We start from the raw sequence: 10714 nt of genomic DNA, 5'->3' as shown, positions 1-10714 counted from the left end.
GACTTCTCCCTCTGATGTACTCATTTCTGATCTTGTCCATCCTAGAGGCTCACAATGAAAATTTTAGCATGTTTAACTCCACCTCCAGCTCGGCTTCCTGTCTTTTTATCAGGACCACCTTCACAGCAGGTCTCATACCATCATGAAAGCCTTCACTTTCATTCTTGCTACTGTCTTTCTACCACAAATCATCACTAACACGTGTCTAAATCCCCTCTACCTGCACTTTCTTCTTCATGTGTTGCTTTGGATGGTTGACTCCAGGAATCAAAATACTTTATTCATTCAAGAGGAAATTATGTTATATGTCATATTTAAAATAATCTACCTTCACTAGCTTTGGTTTCTTCTGTCTTCACCATTAGGTCTGCCTCCCTGTTCTAGTCTTGGTTTTTCCGATTTTCATTCTTCTTCACTCCAGAGAATACCTCCACCCTTTCAGACTCTCTTCTAACTCCTCCCTACTCTCAGGTCACAGGTTAATCTGCAAATCATAGTTCATGGAGACTCCTCCTTCACATCATCTGTTAGCTTGACCTTTACCCTGACAGACAAGAAAGAGCTCTGAACTTGTTTATTTTACTTTTTTCTCTAAATTTTGTATTAATAAATGTATTATTTAGAGAAATGTATTTTTCTCTAAATAATGTCATTAAGCTTTTTCATTTGTGTAATTTGTAAGCTATTTTTATTTATATATGTATTCATTTACATTTTTTTTAAAAATATTCAATATTCAAGATTTGTTTAGTTATGTGTTTAATGCTGAGTGTTCCTTTTCAGTCATTTCATACTTATGAATACCGCTATGCTCTTAATTTCTGCGGTGCCTGAATGCACCCTTTACGCTTCCAGCCACCCTGGTGCGCATGCTCAGTCGCAAAGGAACCTGTCCTCAGCGGCACACCGTTATCCGGGCCGAGCTGTCATCCACGGTCCATCTCCTCCAGCAGATAACCGTGCTCTCCTCGACTGTATCCTAGTAGTATTCAGCGGGCTCACCCCACATAACTCTTCCCGTGTTTTTGCGTGGAGAAGCAGTTTTCATCGACGGAGTTTTTTTTTCTTTTCTCCGTGATATCCAGAAGGCGCAAAGGTTTGTTTGCGCTCATTCAATCTCTCTCCATCCTCCCTGTGCGACATCACTGCTAATGTAGCCAGCTAACCGTTGCTGTTCATTCATTTCTGCAACCGAAGAATGCGATATTCGGCGGCCTTTTGCTTTCAAATTAATTATTAGCATCTTTTAATTTAAACACCCGTGTGTGTTGAATTACCGGGCTCCTGGTACGAGCCCGTTAGTTTATTTCTGGCTGAGCTTATCTTGTGCTAACGTTTGCCGTTTGTGACTGGCGCGCTAACGTCAGCTAGCCGAGCAGCTCCTGCAGCCAGAGCCGCTCTCTGAAAGAGCCTGGACGTTGCTGTGTTTGGTGGCAGCCATGTTAGCGCCTCTGACCTTTTAGTTTTTTAGTTTTTTTTTTATTCCTATTGTGTAAACGTGTGTTATGACAATGGTTATAAATGGAAAAATGTCACATTGGCGCTGTTTAGAGTCAACCAGATGCTGATAAGGCATATAGCCCCTGCACACTTCAGCAGGAGGACTGAAGCGTGACTGTGGGGTAAAGATAATGACAGCTGTTGAGTACTAGATTATGTCCAGTAATAAATCTGTTTGCTAAAGGGGGAGTTACCTGCATAACTGATAGACTGACACCAGGTAAGATATGGTCGATGTGTCCTTGCAGAGTATTAGCATGACAGGCCAAGTTGAGACACCTGAAGCCTAAAACCCCAAACCATAGACAGAATAAAAGATGGGTGTAGCTCCTTGGTTTGAAAAGGGAAGCCAGTGGGGAAGTGGCTTACCTAGTGGTGCTCCAATCCAAATTTTTCCAGTTCCAAGATAAATAACTAGACCTCACATGTCTGCAGATAGGGTTTGATCTAATTGAGCGTTGATCTAATGCCAGTATTTGATTGTGCTGTATTTCTCATTGTGTGAAGGAAACTAGGAATCATTCTCTCGGTGCTAAGGCAACATCAAGCTCAACTTAACTCTGATATACTGACGTTTTAAAATAAACTTAGGAACATTCATACAAGATTTTATAATTTGCTAATAAAAGCTGATAATTTAGTTTAGAAATTGACTCCTTTTATTTCAGTGAGAAGAATAATGCATGACATCAGGCGCAACACAAACAATATATATTTTTTAAAATGTATTGGTAGTTTTCCATTTCCTTTCTGTCTGAGACCTTTTACTGTTCAGCTGAAATTGTGCATCGAGTGTTTCACAACAAGTCACAACAGTGGAACCAGTGTCCTCCTAGCTTCTACCAAATATAATGTCTCTCTGAACAAATGTACAGAGGTATAGTAAACAAATGAGTCTTTGCTGAGCTTCTTGATCCTGGTACCACAGTTTCTAGTTGAATAAAAAATATATTCAAACATGAAGAAAATCAGTTGATGTTGAAGGTGTGAAATACCTCCAGACTGCTGAACCTTTGCTGTTAACTTCCCCCAGTCTAAATTAGCTCTTCAGCATAAATACAGGACATAGAACTGGGCTGTTTGTTGCGGATATCCCATCCAGCTTTTTGAGTGAGGATCTGGGCCATATCTTTGGTGCATTCCTATTCAATTTAATTATTTTTACCATAAGCCTGATCAGTTGCTCAGGCAGAATAAACTAATTTATTCTGCTATATTTTCAGTTTACTCGTTAACTCAACGTTCATTAAACATCACACCTTTAACCAGACTAGCACACTTCAACCAGGCATTAGCATCTCCACATGGCTGTCACAACAGGGGAAGATGAAACCGTGATAAAACAGAATGGTTACACCCCATCAAACTTACCTGATTTTTAAATGTTGAGCTCTCTTTCAAACTGAGCTTCGCTTTCAGTCCAAAGATGCAAACACATGAGCAACAGCACAATGCCTTTAAAGATAAGACAGCTTTTTCATTATGCTGCTCTTTCATCATCTCTCCCTTATGTTCATCACAATCCTTTTGATCCTCCTGCACTCTGTTGTTAGCAAACAGAACAACACCAGTTTGGGAATTAAACTTAATTAGGAATTAAGGGAAAGCATGCCGCTGTGCTGTCTCCAGTGATGCTTTTCATTTCCTGCTGCTCGCAACAAGAGCGAGCGGGTGTGGGCTGATCAATGGGAGGTTATTGAAGCTGATGTTCAGCATGCTAAATCGCCACCGTTTAGATTTCAAATGCGTATTCATACTGTGCATGTGCTGCAAAAAAATAAGAAAGATATTAAAAGATGTGTAGTGAAGTAGAGGTGTTGCTCCTAAGGCGTTTCTTCTGGTGGAAAAACACAGCAGAAAATGTGCAGATTTTTTATTTTAAGAGTCATGATCTGAAGATACACGTCCCTGATCTTGTAGGATTGTGTCCTAATGTAACCTCCATGTCTGTAGTTTTTTTTTTTCCCCTCTAACCCTCACCCACTTGTCTCTCCTCTATTTTTATCCCTGACACGACACACACACTCCCCGTTGTTCTCCATAAATAAAATCCATCTCACTCACACCTGCCTCTTCTTCCCATCCCCCTCCCGCACCCTTTTTTACTCTGGCTCTAACACCATGCACATCCCTTATCTCACACTTCTGTAACCCTCCTGCTACAGATGAAATTGGAAAAAGGCTGGACGTGGCTCCTGCTGCTGCTTCTATCCACCCTGGCTGTGGCAGCTGTGGTGGCCCACGAGAAGCAGTCGGAGGCCGATGTTTCAGACGTCGTCATTGACGACGACGATGATGACATGGGCTTAGATGAGGAAGAGTTAAAGGTCCTGATGGCGGAGGATGAGAGCGAGCAGGTTAAAGAGACGCACAGCAAGAGCACAGCCAGCGAGAAGGACACTGACTCCAATGTCTCCTTCCAGGTCTGGAGAAGAGCAAAAAATCAGGAAATCTAGTAAAATGAATTGAATCAGAAGATTATTTGATGGCTGCAAAGCCTCTTATTGTATCCTTTATTATATCACCAGGTAACATACAGGACTCCTGTTCCCACTGGAGATGTGTACTTTGCAGAGACATTTGATGATGGTTCACTGGACAGGTATTGTTTAACACACAAACTTCCAAAATACAGCCCAAACTTATTATATGGTCTCCCACAGAGATTTAGCGGATCAAAGAGTGTTTCTGTGTGTGTGTGTGTGTGTGTTTCATGATGTTGATCTCCACAGATGGCAGCTGTCAAAAACAGTGAAGGAGGACGCGGATGGTGACGTCGCCAAATATGACGGTTTGTTGCTGTTCTCTTCCTCCTATTCAAGATGCGTGTGGGCGTTTTCCTCACATCACGTATTCCTCATGCATGATTCCATTGTTTGAAAGGTCTGAAAATCGTATTTTAAGTTGCATTAAATTCAAAGTAACGCAAGTATATTGAAAGTACTAAACAAAACTATCAATTAAGCCTATAACAATCAAAGCAAACCACGCTTTAAGTCAGGCTCATTGTAACATATGTAAGCGCTCAAATTAGTACCTAAACCAGCCTTTTCTCTCATAGCCAACAGGGGGCGACTTCAGTGGTTCCAAAAGGAAATCCGACTCCTCTGGGTTCTGCGTTTAGTTCTACTTCGATCTTGTCATATCGGCAAAATGGCAAAAATGCTTGATTCTTCACAACAAATTTTCTAACCAATGGGACTGGTTGGCAGTTTTTAATAACTTACTGAAAATTCGCTCAGTCAGTTATTAAATGTAACTTCTTAAAACCTGCAGAAATTATGCTTTTAAATGATGATGATATTTATAATAGTTGGTCTAACTTGTATAGTATTGGCCACCTTTTCTTTTTGGTGCTAATTGTACTTCATTTGGCAACATAACTGCTGCAGCATGAGGTTACAATACCTGAGCCAGAAACTGGTCCTCTTAAAGCTGTCTGACACACAGTGAGCACCACCACACATCCCAAAAAGTAGGCTTTTATGAAAAACGTTACCATATAACCCACAGGACTAAAAGCTGTGGCAGTAAAAATAAAACTCAGACTTGTTCAAAAGAGAAAATCGTCCATAATAATAAGTGTTACTGTCCATTTACCGTGTCTGTGGCTGCAGGGAAGTGGGCTGTGGAGCAGCTGAAGGAGAACAAGGTTCCAGGAGACCAGGGCCTGGTGCTGAAGTCCCGGGCTAAACACCACGCCATTTCTGCAATGCTGGACAAACCCTTTGTGTTCAAGGATGAACCTCTGGTCATTCAGTGAGTTCACACTTTGTCCCTCGTTATGTAGAGAAGTCGCAACCTGGACCCATTAAACAGTTTTGTTATGTGGCGTCGTAGGTATGAAGTTAATTTCCAAGATGGTATCGACTGTGGTGGAGCATACATCAAACTGCTTTCCGACACTGGCAGTCTCAACCTGGTTTGTATACATGTTTTATAATCCACCATAATTAGCAAAACCTCCAGATTTCTGTGCTGTAATCTGATATTTGTGGTAGAATTGGGTGAATTTCTCTAATCCACCAAATGCTTAAGTATTTTTTTTCTGTTCTGCACTACAGGAGCAGTTCCATGACCGTACACCCTACACCATCATGTTTGGACCGGACAAATGTGGCGAGGACTACAAGCTGCACTTCATCTTCCGCCACAAGAATCCTCTGAACAGAGACATGGAGGAGAAGCACGCAAAGAGAGCCGACGTCGACCTCAAGAAATTCTACACTGACAAGAAGACTCACCTCTACACGCTGCGTATGTAGCTAATTTGAAGACATTTAGCACTCAGTGTTGTTTTGTAGAATGATCTCATTTTGGAGTAAGACTCAGATTTCATCAGATGACATTAAAATCCACTCTACTCTTCTACTTTGGTCACTTCTGTCTGGCATCAGTCCTGAACCCGGACAACAGCTACGAGCTGTTTATCGATCAGTCGAGCGTGAGCCGTGGCAACCTGTTGGAGGACATGGTGCCTCCGGTCAACCCACCCAAAGAGATAGACGACCCAAATGACTCCAAGCCAGACGACTGGGACGAGAGGGCCAAGATTCCCGACCCAGAGGCTGTGAAGCCCGATGACTGGTGACTATAGTCTCCATACTAGTGTACAGAATGACACACAAGTTGAGGCTAGAACTGATGAGCGAAAATGTTCAGTTATTCTCAGTCTGGCTATCTGTCAGAACAACACCATCTACAATTGACAGGCAGAAAACTCTTCCTTGCTCTTATTTTGAAAGTTCAGTTCTGTCCATTTTGTTCATTGGTCTCTGTCTTTGCAGCTAAGCTTGGACAAATCCAGAAACTATTTTGTTGTTCTTTAAACCACATCTTTGATATATATTGTGTGTCAACATTAGGAGTACAGCGGAGGTCATCAGATGGGGTCTTTATTGGGTAAAAGAGCTGAAATGTAAAAGCATATTAGCAAATAACAAACCCTGCTGTATGTGTGTAACAAAGGGATGAGGATGCACCTGCAAAGATCGAAGACCCTGATGCACTGAAGCCTGAGGGCTGGTTGGATGATGAGTCGGAGTTTGTCCCTGACCCCAATGCAGAGAAACCAGAAGATTGGTAAACAAACTCTTTCACCGTGGTCTTACAGTCATGCTAACTGGAATGAGGAATGGTTCAGGGTGACAGCTTGTCGCTGTGTTTCCTTAGGGACGAGGAGATGGATGGAGAATGGGAGGCGCCGCAGATCCCTAACCCAGCCTGTGAGACGGCTCCTGGCTGCGGGGTGTGGAAGCGTCCCATGATCAACAATCCTCAGTACAAGGGCAAGTGGAAAGCCCCCCTGGTGGACAATCCTAACTATCAGGTAACTATTGTTCTGTGGTTTTATACACATAACTTAAATTTATGTCACAGTGTCCACCAAGTTGCCCCTGCACGGCTGGTACTTTACGATTTTCATAGTTTTTTAAAATTAATTTATTATTTTTTATCTCTAGACAAAAGCTAAAACCGTGATGTTTGCTAATGTGTATTATTAGTACATCTTATCAGCAAAACAGCATTGGCCAGTATATTTGTATTTGTGGGTCCTTCTGACTGTATCCTCCATGCTTTGTGTTGTCTCCTAAGGGAGTGTGGAAGCCTCGTAAGATCCTTAACCCGGACTATTTTGAGGACCTGCAGCCGTTCAGGATGACACCATTCAAGGCTCTGGGACTGGAGCTGTGGTCCATGACCTCAGATATCTACTTTGACAACTTTATTATCACCTCTCACAAGGAGGTTGCTGACCGCTGGGCGTCTGACAGTTGGGGGCTGAAGAAACTGGTGGCCAGTGCTAACGAGGTCAGGAGCACGTGTGCGGGGTTGCTGTGTGCGTGTGACGTACCACAGAGCTGTCACGTTTCTGTGCAGAAGTTCTCACGGTTTACTCTTTGTCTCTCCCTCCATCTCAACAGCCAGGGATTTTTGCTCAGCTGATGATGGCAGCAGAGGAGCGGCCGTGGCTCTGGGTGATCTACATACTGACAGTAGGCCTGCCTGTGGGACTGCTCGTGCTCTTCTGCTGGCCAAAGGTACTAAGACCCTGCTAAACATTAATTTAGACTTCAGATCATAGGCGCAGCTTCCTGACTTTTGCTGTGATGTCTCGTATTTGCATCCCAGAAATCGGATGATGACTACGTGTACAAAAAGGTGGATCCGCCCAAGGCTGATGTGGAAGAGGAAGAAGAGGAGGAGGAGGAAGAGGAGGAAGACAAAGGAGCTGAAGCTACAGAAGCAGCACCAGCTGCAGGTGACACACATTCACCTACATTTATACTGCACTGTTCTGGATCATATTTTCTCCCCTTACTGTCCTCTTTGTTTTTTTTCCCTAATGCAACAGAAGAAGCCGAGGAGGATGCAGAAGCAGGAGGGGACAATGTAGAGGGTGACGATGATGAAGAAGAGGAGGAGGAGGAAGAAGAGGAGGAGGAAGGAGAAGAGGAAAGCAAAGCTCCAGGGAGAACATTAGAAGATGAGGTTGGTGTCATCTGTTCAACAGGGGGAAATGATAAAAAATTAACAGCTGTGCAGTCAGGGAACTTCTCAAGTCTTTGACATATTTTCTTTCTATTTACCACCAGAAGAGGATAAAATGAAACTATCAAGATGTGACTTAAGTTTAGCTTTAATTTAAGGGGTTGAACAGAAACAGTTGCTTAAATTGTGGAGGTATTACAGCCATTAATGCAGTGACTGTTTTGATTTGTCTCACTGTGCTGCTAAAAGCCCAAACTCACTCTCTGTTTACAAGATGACTGAAATGAGATCAAAATATGTTTTTAGAGAAAGTAGATCCAACAGATTTTCCGTAGCTGAACTGGTGGAAGCTTGCCTCTGGATCACTCAGGGTCTCTCAGCCTGCCTCCACGTTTGTTATTGGCACACTCGAGTCTGCTGCTGTCTGGGGCTCTCTTTGCCCTTATAGATATCCTGCAGTAGAGGTGGGCCGGTAGTCCAAAGCATCCCTTAATGAGGGGCTAATGTCCTCGCTCAGAGCGGTGCAAGCAGCAGTAACCCTAAGGGGGCAAAATATGAAAATCCAAACAGCCTCAAACTCCAAACTTCACTTCAGCTGACAGCGATACATCTGACAGGTTTTTTATTTTTTAGCTACACAAAGAACAGAGATTTTGATACAGTACACATCACCTGTTTCTTCACCTTTTAACCAAATAAAACTCGACATTGCTGCAGAATTGTAACACAGCCACTAGAATAAAACTTTAATCTTACAGGTCACTTGGGAACTGTCATTTGCGTTTGCAAGACGGGCTTTATGGTCAAAACTGCCCAATAACTCTCAACCTGACATGTCCCCAACACCTCATAAAGCTTTTAACATTTTAATAACGTGTCAGCTGCACGAGTGCTGTGGTACAGCTCCAGCATCAAAGCTGACGCTTCGCTTTCTGTCTCGCAGATGAAGGATGAAGGAGACGTTGCCGAAGAGAGCCACAAACAAGCAGTGAGAAAGAGGAGGGTACGGAAAGACTGAGGAGGCAAACGTCATGCCCGCTGTCTCCTTTCTGCCCCAACGGGGAAGAGGTGGAAGGGTCGTCTCTGCCGCCGCCGCTGCTCCCTCCTCCCTGAGCGGAGCAGCATGCATTTCCTTTAACTGGTAGCCTGCTCTCACCCCACCGGCTGCCCCATCCACTCCTCCTCCTCATCCACCCACCCCCACCACATCCTGTACCATCCCCTCGTCTTGTTTCTCCCTCTTCCCATCTACTCAGATAAGCTCCCCAGAGAGTCTGTGCATTTAGCTGTTTACCCTCCTCCTCCTCCTCCATCCACTTTTCTTCATCCTTCTCTCCTTCTATAAGCCATCGCTGTCGAAACGCCTGTCAGCCCTAAAATGAAAAAGGCCCCGCCTCTCCTCCACCACAGTTCCTGCTCGCCGTGTTTCTTCTGCCATCATATCCTCTCCTCTCGGAGCAGCAGAGAGCGCCTGTGCGTTGTTCGTCCCATTTTTACCGCATATCGTAGGGGCTACTTCTCTCAAGTTAGACTCCATTCTCTCAGTGTCCTTTTTCTTTTTTTAAGAACGTGTTCAAGGACACCGTTTGGCAGATTTTCTAAATGTTCAGGTTTCAAGAGCAGGAGAGGATGCCGGGCTGTGAGGAAGGCTGTGTGAGATGTTACTACAGCTTCAGGACAGACAAATTCGTCTCAGCTTAGGGTTAAAGATTACCTCTTCTAAAAAATAAAAAAAATGATATGTTTAGATTTCAGCTAGTTTGTAATGAGCATTAGTTCCTTTCATGTGTGTTTTATACTAAGTTATAGCATTTAAGAACTGAGGATTAGCACTGGTTACCATATTTATTGTTTTTGGTTGTAATTTCTTTTGCAGTACAGATAAATTTAATATTGCAGTGTTTTAAATGACTCGAGGCAGATTTCCTGAAACTAAAAGCCTCTGACGTGCTTACTTTGAGCCAAGGTCTGAAATCAAAGTGAAACTTCAGCGCTTTGAGCAAAAATAAGTACAGTTCAAGTCTCGGCCATCAGTTGGAAGACAGAACAAAAAGCCGTGAGGACGTGTCTCATTCAGCAGTGCTTTCCCAGAATCTATCCCGGCTAGCCGGAGGTCAGATCTAGTTTGCAGCCTGGGGAAGAAGTTGACGCTCGTTTGTTTTCTATTACTGTCTCAAGCTTTTTGTAGTTCACCTTCTCGCCACACACTGGCAGATATCCCTGTTTACATTTGTTTGCAAATTGTACATTGCTCTTGAAAATAAACTTATTTAATAAGAAAACTTATTCTGGGATTTATTCAGACCGGACAAAGATGCACACACCCTCTGTAAACACTTTTATGATGACTTTATGGACTTCAACAGTTTAGAAATGAATGGTCCCCATTAAAGTCAAAAATAATGATAAAGCAGGGTATGCTTTAGAGGAGGCCTCACTCATCATCTCTGGTTTAAAGCTGTCAATGAATATTAGGAATTTGATTATACAATTTGCGTAAATAATTGATTATGGAGACAGGAGCACAGAATGCAAGGCTGGATTTTTCAGACGTGCTGTTGGGGTCGATGGAGTGCTGTGTATACAGTGTGTTAAAGTCAGAACAGCTGATGGGCGGGGGACTAGGTCAAGCTCTCTAAGCTCAAACAAATGCTGATGGTGGACACACTCATTTTGTGGCTTTAATATCCCTGTGGTACTTTTTTTTTTTTTTTTTTTAAAT

At 43.1% G+C, this 10714-nt stretch overlaps 1 protein-coding gene across 1 annotated transcript; it reads left to right on the top strand.

The window, feature by feature from the left end:
- Window positions 1-869: 869 nt before the first annotated feature.
- On the top strand, window positions 870-10274 carry clgn (calmegin). Its single transcript, XM_082537529.1, has 15 exons — window positions 870-1096; window positions 3666-3923; window positions 4029-4102; window positions 4233-4291; window positions 5118-5259; window positions 5341-5422; window positions 5565-5757; window positions 5898-6087; window positions 6469-6582; window positions 6673-6829; window positions 7096-7311; window positions 7425-7541; window positions 7633-7762; window positions 7856-7992; window positions 8936-10274. The coding sequence occupies exons 2-15, from the start codon at window positions 3666-3668 to the stop codon at window positions 9008-9010; spliced, it is 1944 nt and encodes a 647-aa protein (XP_082393655.1). The 5' UTR covers window positions 870-1096; the 3' UTR covers window positions 9011-10274.
- The last annotated feature ends 440 nt before the right edge of the window (window positions 10275-10714 follow it).

Source organism: Aulonocara stuartgranti, assembly GCF_965226115.1.
Source record: "Aulonocara stuartgranti genome assembly, chromosome: 6".
Classification (NCBI taxonomy): domain Eukaryota; kingdom Metazoa; phylum Chordata; class Actinopteri; order Cichliformes; family Cichlidae; genus Aulonocara; species Aulonocara stuartgranti.
The sequence above is the reverse complement of the archived record's forward strand: the minus strand, read 5'-3'. Positions and strand labels throughout refer to the sequence as shown.

Coding starts and splice junctions, on each gene's coding strand:
- clgn (XM_082537529.1), top strand. CDS start 3,666: ATGAAATTGGAAAAAGGCTGGACGTGGCTCCTGCTGCTGCTTCTATCC. Junction 5,260..5,340: donor GATGAACCTCTGGTCATTCA/GTGAGTTCACAC, acceptor GTGGCGTCGTAG/GTATGAAGTTAATTTCCAAG. Junction 7,763..7,855: donor AGAAGCAGCACCAGCTGCAG/GTGACACACATT, acceptor CTAATGCAACAG/AAGAAGCCGAGGAGGATGCA.